We start from the raw sequence: 12,594 nt of genomic DNA on the forward strand, positions 1-12,594 counted from the left end.
AGTACCATGGGCATCCCCATCTATCAGTTATATAAATGGCCCAGTCAGACACATGGCTTCCCTTTTACCAGACCCGTGACTATTTTACATTGTGAAGCGTAAAACTAAAGCAACCTCTTGTCACATCGTTCACTGTCGGGTCACGTCAGTCATTGTCGTCTGAGAAAAAGGTTGGTTTCGGGCCATATAAACTTGCCTAAGTACCCCTGTTCGGGGTTTTATTAAAATTATCTGGGAAAGCCGTGAGACTCTCCAAAGGTGGCCTGTCTCATGTTTGCACGTCAACGAATCCAAAAAATAAAATAACAGGAGACACCGGTTCATTCGAACAGGGCCTGCAACGGAAGGCCCAAAACTCAAAAAAGTTAGTTTCGGGCCATGTAAACTTGCCTAAGTACCACTATTCGGGGTTTTTTTTTAAATTATCTGGGAAAGTCGTGAGACTCTCCAAAGGTGGTCTGTCTCATGTTTGCACGTCAAAGAATCCATAAAAAATAATAGGAGACATCGGTTCATTCGAACAGGGCCTGCAACGGAAGGCCCAAAACTCAAAAAAGTTAGTTTCGGGCCAACATTTCCTCTTGAGGGACGACACGTGACCTGCTACTCTGGCCCTTATCTGGTATGTCCATCCTTCTTGGCGCGGTGTCGCAACCTACCCTTCGGCGGGAGGGCGACGCGTGACTCGCGGGATGCGTGTTCCACGAAAGGAATGCGCGCGGAGTCGCCATCAACGTTTATTTGAGGAAAACGTCGGAAAAACCGGAAAAGACGCGATTTACGAACTTTTTAAGTGAAAGGTTCAGGAGTTGTATTTACGCACGGGGAAGGTATTAGCACCCCACACGTCCGTCCCAAGGGACGGCAGCCTTTAATCGAATGTGCAAACATGACTTTGATTTTTACGTTCCCTTTTATGTCCTTATATCCTTTGTACCCTTTTTATATTTTTTCTTTTTTGTGGTCGACAAGGGTGTTTCCCTTTGCTCCTACGTATTCCTCAATTTGGGATGAGAAAATCAGACCTACGTAGTTCTTTCGGAAGAAAGTGTTTGGTTAAGTTGTTTTTGTCTTTTTTGCAAAATATGTTTTTATTGAACAAAAGGTCATTTAAGGTGTTGAACCATTAAACGATCTTTTGATTTTGAAAGGGGAGAAACGTTAAGGCCTTGGACCATTAACGATCTCTTGTTTTTGAAAGGAGAGAAACGTTAAGGCATTTGGACCATTAACGATCTCTTGGGGTGGTCGACAAAAGCGGGGCTGTTGCTCCTACGTATCCTCAATGAAGAACTCAGACCTACGTAGTTCTTGCTTTTTGTCAAGTGATTCTTTTTTACTTAAATGGTGATCATTTTAAGGCGTTGGACCTTAAAAATGATCTATTTTACTTAGTGAGAAATTGAAATGACAAACTTCAAAAGCCTATTTTTATGGACGAGCTTGACTAGGCGAATTGATTTTAGCCTTTAGTTTCACTTTAGTTATTAATCAATTCGATTAAGAATGAGAAATCCCAAAGAGAAAACGTCCGATTGATTTTCCGCTTTATTTTACTAAAAGATGTTTTTTTTATTATTATAATATTATTTTTTACCTCTTTTGATTTCCAACGTGGTTACGGCACGACCGAACGGTCGGAATTCATTTTAACCGAAGTTAACGGATAATACAATTCAAACGTTCGGTGGAAATTTATTTTATTTTTAAGTTAAGCGAGAAATGACTTAAGTAAAATGGCTTAAGCACGTCAAGAGGGGGTATAAAAAGTAAACAAAACGAGAATAGAAATACACAAAACACAATGTGGACCACCATGGGTGCATAGAATGAATCGAAAAGCTTGGTTCGAGGTACTTACCCGTTGAAGATCGAAGAACGATGAAGAACGAATGAAGAACGTCGAAGAACGGTCGAAACCTTTGCGAAATTCCTCACGGAAAACGTTACGGAAACGTTTCGGAAGCGCCTCGGCTTAGATTTTTTTCACGGAAACAATTTTTCCAAGCAAATTCGAAAGAGAGAGAAGTGCCAAAGGGGCTGAACCCTTTTCTTCTTCACTTCCTCCCCTATTTATAGCAAAATAGGGGAGGTGGTTGCCGCCCAGCTCGCCCAGGCGAGCCAGGTTGCTTCCTCCAGAAGCAACAGCCTTCTGGAGGAATATTCTAGAGGGCCCAAGTGGGCCTGGGTGCTATTTGCACCCCCATTTTTACTAAGTACACCCCCCTCTGCTTTTTTTTGGTGATTCTTTTTTCGTAAAGTTACGGAAACTTACGAATTTCGTAACGATACTTGTTTTCTTTCCGTAATGTTACGGAACCTTGCGGATTACATAATCATCCCCTTTTTGACTTACGGAATGTTACGGAACCTCACTTAATTATGCAACGATGCTTCTATTTGAATTCCGGTGTGTCACGGAAACTTACGGATTGTGCATCAATATTTTTTTGGTTTTTCGGCATGTCCTGGAATTTCACAAATTGCCTAATGATGGGTACCAAGCACCTCACAAGGACCAAAGAAAGGTCGCATGTCATCAAGCAAAGGTCCCCGGACGAAATTAGGGTATGACACGCGGCATTTAATTCGTCATCAGAAATAACTGAAGGACACCTCACTTGTTTCTCTTTTGGCCGCCACCGGTCTTGTCATCGTCGAAGGCGCCCTTGCGCTTGCCGGCAGAACCTTTTCCAGCGACCTCCTTGTCTTTTCCTTTGGCCTTGTTCGTCATTTCTACAGAGAATGCAATGAGACCAACGCCAATTGCTTGGTCAGAGTTAGAGAAATGGAGAAAGGACGAAGTGCGTGACTAGAGTGTGTGTAACTGTGAAGAACGACGAGTCCAAAATGAATTTTACTGTAAATAATTTGAGGAAAAAAGTGACCAATACATATCATGCGGTGCATACAAGAATCGGCCATTGGTCAACTTGTGAGAGGAAAAAATCATTTAACTAATACCAAATAATCTTAAAATTAACAAAATAATTTAACTAATTAACCCACGGAAGAACCTTCTTCCGTGGTAACTCACGGAAGAACCTTCTTCCGTTGACTCTGGCGGAAGAAGTTCTTTTGCGTTGTTCCATGGAAGATGGTTCTTCCGCAGTTCTTCTTCCGCTGAAACTCGCGGAAGAAATGTTCCGCGGGCATCCACGGAAGAACCATCTTCCGTCAATTGTGGAAGAAAGTTCTTCTGCAGATGCCCGCGAAACATTTCTTCTGCGAGTATCAGCGGAAGAAAGTTCGCAAAAAGGCTGAAGGGTATTTTTGCCATTTTGGAAATTTGTTGGGTGCCCCTAGCAAATCCCTTTAGTAATTACTTAACATCGGTTTTTTGAAAACTGACGTTATTAGTATAATGTTAATATCAGTTTTCTGAAAATTGATGTTAAGAAGCTCTAATTATTTTCAAAAATGTCGCCGTGTACAATTTAACATCGGTTTTTCTTGTAACTGATGTTAAATTAACGATGTTGAATGTATATTTTTTAATAGTGTTTGTTATTGTTATAAACTTTTTATTTTCTGTTTTCTATTTCTATGGATAGAAAGCTAGTGTTGTATTAATAAAAAAAATGAGTTAATTATGTTTTAAGTCCCTCAACTTTTTACAAATTTTAGTTCCCTAAACAATTTTTTTAATGACAAGATCATTCCTCCTTATATATAATATTAATAAAAATCCAAATAGTTAATATAATGATATAAGACTGCTTTGTGTTTATATGTGAAGAAATAATCTATTTAACAAGATAATTCATATTTAATTTCTTACTTATATAAAATTTTATTGAATCAACGACACTCACATACACAAACAAAATTAGTCTATGAGTTAAGGGAGAGTCTGACCCGAGGAAAAAAAAATAGTGAATCCCATGTGTGTGTGTGTGAGTGAATATAAAAAGCCCTCCCTCTAAAACATGAAAAAAGTATGGGGAAAATATTGTTTTAAATATCATTAGTAATAACTAATAGAGATAACGCCAACGATACGATCATACACATCGACGTTACCTAATACATTTCAAAGCATCCATGCATCAACACGTTTTAAGTTGTCTACCAACTACCAATATCCATTGTCAAATCAAGTTCTGCGATTATATCGCGCCATTGTCAAAATGATGAAAACGTGCATACTCAAATATATACTAATAATTAATAATCTTTCTACACGGGATACTCGCTATAACTTATCCACGACATAAATTTTCTCATGTTTTCCATGCTGTACAACTTGGAGTAGTATATATTTGATTACTTATTCACTTAGCCATGTATAAATAGATGCAATTAAGTTCTACTTTTCACCATTGTATGGAACTAATTTACATATACTTATACTTCAACAAGTATAACAATGAAGACAATTAATTCATTGTTTGGCCTCTTGTTCCTTCTCCTAATTGCATTTACCATGAAGCCTGCCGTTGCTAGTGGTGTTCATGACACAGATGATCGCATGTTAGAAAATGGAGGTGACTACTTCATCTTACCTAGTTTTGATGAAGAGGGTGGTGGAGTTACACTTGCTAGCATTGGTGTGACACACCCTCTTGCAGTTGTTCAATCTTCCTCAAAGAACCATCTTGGCTTGCCAGCATCAATTAAAACTAAAGAAACAATGATCATCTTCACTGATGAAATGGTAAGCATTAAATTCACCAATGTTCCTGACTACAATAATGCGTCCACTTGGACGCTTGTTATGGATGAATTTGTCAAGGTGTGGTATGTGGGAATTGGCAATGTAGCTGATTACCCTAGTCATCGAATTAAGACGGGAAATGTTGGTTTTGTGGAGGAAATTATAAAAAACAGAGGAGAGAAGAGAGACAATGCGTATGCAGAGGAAATAGAATTATTCTATTCTGATTCAAATTGTTCTCAGCAGTGATACAATAAATAGCAAAAGATAAACTAATTAGATAACAAGATATTAGCAAAACAGAATATTAAAACTAACTTGCTCCTTAAAGATAGGAATCACTTATTGACTAGGCTAATCCATTAAAACTGACTTACTCCTAAAATATAGGAAATCAACTTATTTACTAAATCCTATTTTAAAAACTGAAAAATAAAATATTATGCGGTTACAAAAGTATATCTTCAACACTCCTCCTTGCTTTTGGAACTGCAAACTCAAATTCTTTGAGTTCAAGTTTGTTGATAGGTAGTGACTTTGTAAACATGTCAGCCAGTTGATCTTTAGACTTACAATAAATTAAGTTCACTTCACCACTTTGTTGCATCTTTATCAAATAATAGAACTTGATGTTGAAATGTTTAGTCTTCCCATGACACACGGGATTGTTTGCAATAGCAATGGCTACTTGATTGTCAACAAAAATTCCAATTTTGTTCTTTTGAGCAAATAGAATGTTTGGCCTTGTTGTAGTGAGATACATTAGACATCCAATCAAGCTCCCATAATATCCTTCATCAATGTTATCAACACCTTCTTCTTTTCTGAACTTCTCCTTTTGATTCATTAGTGTGCTAACAGACTTGCATTCTTCCATTTGAAACTTTTTCAAATTTTCTTTTGCATATTTTCTTTTTTTCATGTTTAGCATTCTTTCAAGATGGCAATGATCAAGTCTCTTGTGCTTGAATTCCATGGGTGTGACTTGAGTGAAATAGGTTGTATGCTCCTCCTTTGCTGGATCAAATGAGAAGCTTTTACTTTTCATTTTAACCCTTAGAACTTCCCGGCCAAAATTGTCATAGATAAAGCAATGTTGATGTTCAAAGGACACTTTAAATCCCTTTTTAATCAACTGACCTACACTTAGCAAGTTTTGGTCAATGTTAGGTATATAAAGAACATCTGATATTAATTTGGTACCTGAACACGTTGAAATTGCAACAGTTCCTTTTCCTTTTACAGGAATATAGCCACCATTCCCAATTCTGACCTTTAAGACATTAGTTGACTTCAAATCTTTGAATAAAGTCTTATCATATGTCATGTGGTTCGTACAACCACTATCAATCAACCAACTTTCACTTGATTCACTACTCAAGAAGCATGTGGCCACAAACAGTTGGTCCTCTTCTTCTTGATTAGCAATCTGAGCTCCCTCATCATGGTGATTTTTGTTGGGACAGATCACCGCTTCATACCCTATCTGGTTGCACTTGTTACATTTTGCATCTGGTCTCCTCCAACATTTGAAAGGTGCATGACCTTTTTTGCCACAATGATGACAAGGTGGATAATTTTTCTTTTTATCCTTACCTTTGTTTTGGTTGTTTGCATTATTTTCGCTGCTTGTTGGCTGATTCTTCTTGAAAAAATCATTTTTGCTTTCATCAACTTCATGATGTTTGGCGGGCAAAGCACCTTCGACAACACGATCTTGCCTCATCAACCTTCGCTGCTCTTGAGGTTGCAGGGCATGTAGCACCTCTGCCAATGTGATTTTCGACAGATCCTTTGTGTTCTCCAATGAAGCTATAGATGCTTCATACCTCTCCGGCACCGTTACCAAAATTTTCTCTACAATTCTCGAATCAGTAAAATCACTTCCCAACAACTTTATCTTGTTAGCAATTCCCAACAATTTGTTTGAGTATTCTTTGATTGTCTCTGACTCTTGCATCCTTTGAAGCTCAAATTCCCTCCTTAAATTCAGCACTTGCATGCTTCGTATTCTATCATCTCCAGCGTATTCCTCTTTCAAATAATCCCAAATTGCTTTGGGTGATTTAAGAGTCACGATTCTGATGAATATCATTTGTGAAACACCAGTAAACAAACATGATCTCGCCTTTGCCTTCTTCATCTTTCTTTCCTTGTGATTTTTAATTTGGGCCATGGTGGGATTTTCAGGCAGCGGATATATTTCATAATCCTCTTCCACAGCATCCCATAAATCCAAAGACTCCATGTAGGATTGCATTTTCACTTCCCAAATATCATAATTCTCTCCATCAAAGATTGGAAGAGTTATGTGGGAAAAACTTGCTTCACCTTCCATGGTAGAGGTCCCGTAGGAATAAGGCTCTGATACCAATTGTTGGTTTTGTGGAGGAAATTATAAAAAACAGAGGAGAGAAGAGAGACAATGCGTATGCAGAGGAAATAGAATTATTCTATTATGATTCAAATTGTTCTCAGTAGCGATACAATAAATAGCAAAAGATAAACTAATTAGATAACAAGATATTAGCAAAACAGAATATTAAAACTAACTTGCTCCTTAAAGATAGGAACCACTTATTGACTAGGCTAATCCATTAAAACTGACTTACTCCTAAAATATAGGAAATCAACTTATTTACTAAATCCTATTTTAAAAATTAAAAAATAGAATATTATGCGGTTACAAAAGTATATCTTCAACAGGAAAGTTCCAAATTAAGGAGGATAATTTTGATTACAAGCTTGTTTTCTGTGCTGATGCCAACACCACATCTTGTGAAGATGTTGGGGTATATGTTGATGGTGAACAAAATAGACGTCTAGTTCTATCTGAAGTAGGAGGAGTTGCTGTTAAGTTCATGAATGCAGATAAATCTCGTGTAGCATTTGATTGAGTATTATTTTCTGTCATTATATAATAATTATGCTTAGATCAATAAAGTAATAAAGTTGATTGATCAAGGAATAAGTCTTGGGTTAGGTTAGGTCCAGTGTTATGTAATTCAAAGAATGCTTGAATATGTTTCTCGTCCAATACTATACCTGTTTCATGATTTCAGTTTTTAATTATTTTTTTGTCAGCTTTGGTCTAATCCAGAATCAAGGTGTAATTCAGTTGATTAAGTAATATACATGAGTTGTTGTAAATCTTTTGATATGTGTGAGTTTGGAGAGACAAATTCTTACTCCTTGTCGACACATTATTAGTACTATTGATTCGACCAATATGGTATGATGAACAGAGAAACAAAAAGGAAATGATATTTCCAACTATGCTAGCTATAAGATGTCATATTGTCACCCATAAAACCCAACAAAGGGTTACACCGGCAATAACACAAAATCTACATCTTACATAAAAAAGTGAATTCTAATGTGGAAAACATTGTAACATTCTTTTATTTTGCTGTTTCAAAACTATATTTATCTACTCACAATTTACCTAAGAATCACCTAAAATTTGTATGTGCAGCTTCCATCATCACTTCTGGCTGTTGGATCATAGTTTTCAGCAGTAGGGTCAGTGCAACCTTCAGGGACAGGAACATGAACTTGCTGAGCTCCTTGTCCTGCAACCAAACAATTAAGATTAAGGGAACCTTTATTTAGTCTTGTCCATCCTAAATGATTATTCCACCATAATCTTGAAGTCAAAAGCAGTTTTCTTTTTCCCATCAAGGGCATTAAGATCAAAGGTCTAACCATAGAAGTTTCCAGTCTTGATGGCATCATCATTTGCATCTCCAAGTGCAGCCTCATTGAGATATTTGTCAGCCAATTGAACCCTCTTCACATTCTCTTGCTCTTGGACAAGCATGTTTCCATACTCAAGGAGCTTGCTAAGAGTCATCTTTGGTTGCTCAAATGTTGGAGGTCCCTCCTTTGAGTTCACCAGCTTTTTCCCAATATTCTCCACCCCAACACCAGAAATCCACTTCCTTACTTCATCATCATAGACTCTGGCCCTCAAGGCACCAAAGAAGTCTACACAAAAAATGCATCAAACAATTGATTATTCACATTTAATCCATACAATTTTATAACAATGCCTCAAACTTATATGGTAAATGAAGATAAGGAATTAGCAAATCACATTTTTGGTTTAAATATGTTTCTAATACCTGGAAATATAGCATTCTTCAAAATTAGTCCCTATTTAAACTTTATTTGTTTAGGGACTAAAAACACAATATGTTTTGTTAAATGTAGGACTAAAATCGAGTAGAACTTCAATAGAAACTGAAACAAAAAAAACCCTCATATTTTCAAGGATCAAAAAAATATTTCTCTATAGATTTTGGCTTGAAACTTGAATTGTGGTATGCCTTACCAATAGATTGCCCAAGGAAGGTGTCAACAAGCTTGATAATATCCTCCTTTAGAACACCATCTGTTCTGAAAATGCCTTGGCAGACACCAATCCTGTCATCCCGAGTAGGTGCCCAATAGAACTTCTCCATACGTCCATCACGAATGAGAGGAGCATACAATGTTGAGAAGTCATTGCCAGTGACTATGATGGGAACACGGGGATTCTCCTCCTTGTTGTACATGCCAGGAAGTTGGACATTGGTTGGGTTGTCAGCAATGTTCATAAGGGTTGCATTCACCATCTGGTTGTTGACTGTGTATTGAGTGGTTCCACCAAGCCTACCAGCTCCTGCATCAAGATCATTGATGAAGAGACAGCACATCTTTCCTTTTCTGATAATGTCTGCTGCCTCGCGATACCTTTGCCTAATCAACTTTGCAGGTTCTCCAGCATTTCCGCTTTCCAATTCTCCAGCACTCATCACTATGGGGCTGAATTCAAAGGCAATAGGCCAAAGAGTTAACGCAATTTTGGATTGTAGTCTGTATATACCAAACCATGGTTTGTTTTTTTTTTTTTTTATCTGTAAGAATCAAAGGTGATACCAAAGGGTTTATAACACTCATGCACCTTACTCAACCAATTGAGTTAGACCTCTTTGGTAACCATGGTTTGGAGAGAGTAAATTCAATTTCATCCATAAATAATGTGTTCACCAAAAGCACAGTTGTGTTGTATTTGAGCATGATTTGGGGTTCCAAATCATAGATTGAGTAGAAGTGAAAAAAATTGCTTTTCCATTAGGGACAACCATGGTTTGTAAACCATAAACTGAACACATTAGCCTAAACAAAATTTGGAATCTTTTTCCTTTTAAGTTTTCCAAATGGGGGAAAATACACATTGGAATGGAATTAAACTTACTTGATTCCCATCTTGGCAAAGACAAGCTCACATTGAAATGATTTCCCCTGACCTTTGCCTCCCCAAATACCCAAAATAAGAGGGACCTTAATATTTGGCAAGTTCAAAAAGTTCTTGGTGATGTGAACAACAATCTTGTCCATAAATGCAGGAGCAATATAGAAGCCATCCATGGTGTTGTCTAAATTGTACCTGAAAAATAAGTCACATTAACATTCAACAAGTTCACACAATGCAAACAAATGAAACAATCAAAACTTGAGCTTCCAAGTTTTATTGGCTAAATTAAGTTCAAATTCAAACCAACAACAACTTACTGGCGAAGTCCGGCACTGATATAATCATAGGAACTCATGACAGCATAGTGAGTGCCACTTTCCATGGGAGCTTGGAAGAGAGTGTCCACCATTCCCTTCCCTCTAGTGATATCTTGCTGGTCATCTGAAGTGTCATAGGCAAGTCCACCCCATCTATCCTTTGAAGTTTGCTTCTCCTCATCATATTCAATCTGTGCAGAAACCTTGAAATTCCGACACACACCCCTCTGGCTTGAACTCTCAGAATTGACTTTCTTCAAACTTGTTCCAAAGAATGGTGAGCTTGTCACCCTACTGCTAGAGCCATTCAGTTTCAACTGCACCAAATATAACCCCAATGAACCATGAACTTTAAATTGAATTGCAAGATTCATGCTTCATAACAAATTGGAACAGACTCGGATAGAAAAAAAATATATCAAGTTAATTTTTGATCACCAAAATTCAGAAAGGCATCATGATTATATATAGTATTAAGTTCACAATCTACTCCTACTCATACAAATTAGTACATATTATGATTGCATCATGCATATTCTATATTTATGTTGGCATGTCTATACTCTATGGTAAACTTAAATATTAAACTCATTGGGTGAGGTTACTGTCAATTTTAGCCAATGTGGAACTTGAATTTTTCTCAAGAGACTCTCATACCATTGTCGGTTTGAGCCTAACCCAACCCCAAAAGTTAGTTTATAGGATTAGAATTGTCTCCCACTTATATATTTTATTGTAGCATTATCTCTAACCGATGTGAGACTTCAGTTTTTCTCAACAACAAGTTAAACAAAACATGTTCTAAATATGAGACCAGAGTTTGAACAGTTTAGTATGTATGACATAATAAGAGAGGGAAAAACATAGTACCTGTGCAATGTTAACGGCTCCAACGGTTGGTACTGAGGCGGCCATATTGTGTTGTTGGAGTGTTGAAGTAAAAGAAGACAATATAAAACAAAGTGTTTTTGGATTGAATAACTGAGGGAAAGAGGGAGGTGAGAGGGCACTTTATAGTGTGATGAGTGTGGCAAAAGTAACACAGGAAAATCTGTGGATTGGCCTAAGAATTTATCAACAGCCACACGAGTGGGGTTGGTTTGGTTGTGTTGTGGTATTATTATCAATACGTGGAGTTTGGTGACATGGACGTTGGTTTTGGAATGTGGTTTTTGAGTGTAGTGGACTTTGTTTAAGAACAAAATGGAGGCTTCTGGGAACTGAAGTAGTTTGAGGTTTGAGTTGCACCTTCACCCTCCACCACTCATATATGGCATTTTTATTGCTACAAAATTTTGAAGAAATAAGAAAAGCCAACATCAACACAATTCCTCCTGGAGAAAACTAGACTTTTCGTGTCACTTTAGGAATGTTCTTTCTTTTTTTTTTCTTAACAAAAAAATATGGGTTTGAAAAATTAAAATTTTGAAACAACAAAATTCAAAAATCATTTAAGTACTTGTTAGAAATTAAAATAGCAAGCTTTTAAAATAGTAAAAAAAATAATTAATTGCAAAATTATTTGTTTAATTTAAATAAATGGACCCTAAATTTATCTAGACTCTAGAGGAAAATAAATACAAACATTTTTAAACAAAATGTATTGATATTAATCAAATCCAACCAGCTAAAACCTATTTTCATATATATATAGAGAGAGAGAGAGAGGTTTTTCATGAACCCATATTTATTAATTAAATATACTAACAATTCAAATTGTAAAATAATTTTATATCATCGTCTAATCATAATTTATTATGTATGATATGTTTGTTAACTTTTATTATAATTTCTTTATTAAGCAAATTAATAATTTTCTTTTCTACCTCATCAAGGCATAAAAATGTAAATAATGAGCAAAGTTCTCTTTGGCTAGAGATAATTCTCAACTAAGCTTCCCAAAGGAATGACAATGAGTAGGATCTTATAATATCTTTCTATACCCGTATTTGTAACAAAAAAATTTAAAAAAAAATACTCATACCTAATCTCATACCTACGCGGATAACAACTTTAATTCACATCCTCGTACCTATATATATCTATATATGCACCCACAACCTTCATTTTACTTATGTATAAAGTTAATAAATAAAAAAAATATTAATTTAAAAATATTACAAATAAATTAAAAATTCACTCTTAAATAATTCAAACATAACATTTAAAACATCCACACATAATATTAAAAACAAACAAACATAACATGATTTATTAACAAAAACTCTAATTAAAGTTGGACATCATTGTTAAGATATGTCAAATATTCTATTAGCTAATATTAGGCAATCAAATATTATGTTAGCTGTAATTTAGGAGGATTTATTACAGCTAAGGTAATTTGTGCAACTGTCATTCCTTTAATAGATGAGGAATTATAG

The 12,594-nt window shown here is 36.1% G+C and overlaps 2 protein-coding genes across 2 annotated transcripts; one reads left to right on the forward strand and one right to left on the reverse strand.

Moving 5' to 3' along the window:
• The first annotated feature begins 4,288 nt into the window (after positions 1-4,288).
• On the forward strand, positions 4,289-7,808 carry LOC100777609 (factor Xa inhibitor BuXI). Its single transcript, XM_014773595.3, has 2 exons — positions 4,289-4,798; positions 7,369-7,808. The coding sequence occupies exons 1-2, from the start codon at positions 4,370-4,372 to the stop codon at positions 7,552-7,554; spliced, it is 615 nt and encodes a 204-aa protein (XP_014629081.1). The 5' UTR covers positions 4,289-4,369; the 3' UTR covers positions 7,555-7,808.
• Positions 7,809-8,113: 305 nt separating this feature from the next.
• On the reverse strand, positions 8,114-11,128 carry RCA03 (ribulose bisphosphate carboxylase/oxygenase activase 1, chloroplastic-like). The gene is made up of 6 exons (NM_001289312.1): positions 11,084-11,128; positions 10,214-10,530; positions 9,897-10,088; positions 8,991-9,463; positions 8,363-8,644; positions 8,114-8,229 (listed from the first exon to the last, which is right to left on the reverse strand). Exons 1-6 carry the CDS (start codon positions 11,126-11,128, stop codon positions 8,114-8,116), a joined length of 1,425 nt encoding a protein of 474 aa, NP_001276241.1.
• Positions 11,129-12,594: the final 1,466 nt, after the last annotated feature.

Source organism: Glycine max, chromosome 3 (assembly GCF_000004515.6).
Source record: "Glycine max cultivar Williams 82 chromosome 3, Glycine_max_v4.0, whole genome shotgun sequence".
Lineage (NCBI taxonomy): Eukaryota > Viridiplantae > Streptophyta > Magnoliopsida > Fabales > Fabaceae > Glycine > Glycine max.

Excerpts from the sequence above, each read along its gene's own strand:
- RCA03 (NM_001289312.1), bottom strand. The coding sequence starts at position 11,128 with ATGGCCGCCTCAGTACCAACCGTTGGAGCCGTTAACATTGCACAG. Across the intron at positions 9,464-9,896 it reads TTTGCCAAGATGGGAATCAA|CCCCATAGTGATGAGTGCTG; the intron begins GTAAGTTTAATT and ends CTTTGAATTCAG. Across the intron at positions 8,230-8,362 it reads CAAGACTGGAAACTTCTATG|GACAAGGAGCTCAGCAAGTT; the intron begins GTTAGACCTTTG and ends GTTTGGTTGCAG.
- LOC100777609 (XM_014773595.3), top strand. The coding sequence starts at position 4,370 with ATGAAGACAATTAATTCATTGTTTGGCCTCTTGTTCCTTCTCCTAATT. Across the intron at positions 4,799-7,368 it reads ATCGAATTAAGACGGGAAAT|TTCCAAATTAAGGAGGATAA; the intron begins GTTGGTTTTGTG and ends TCAACAGGAAAG.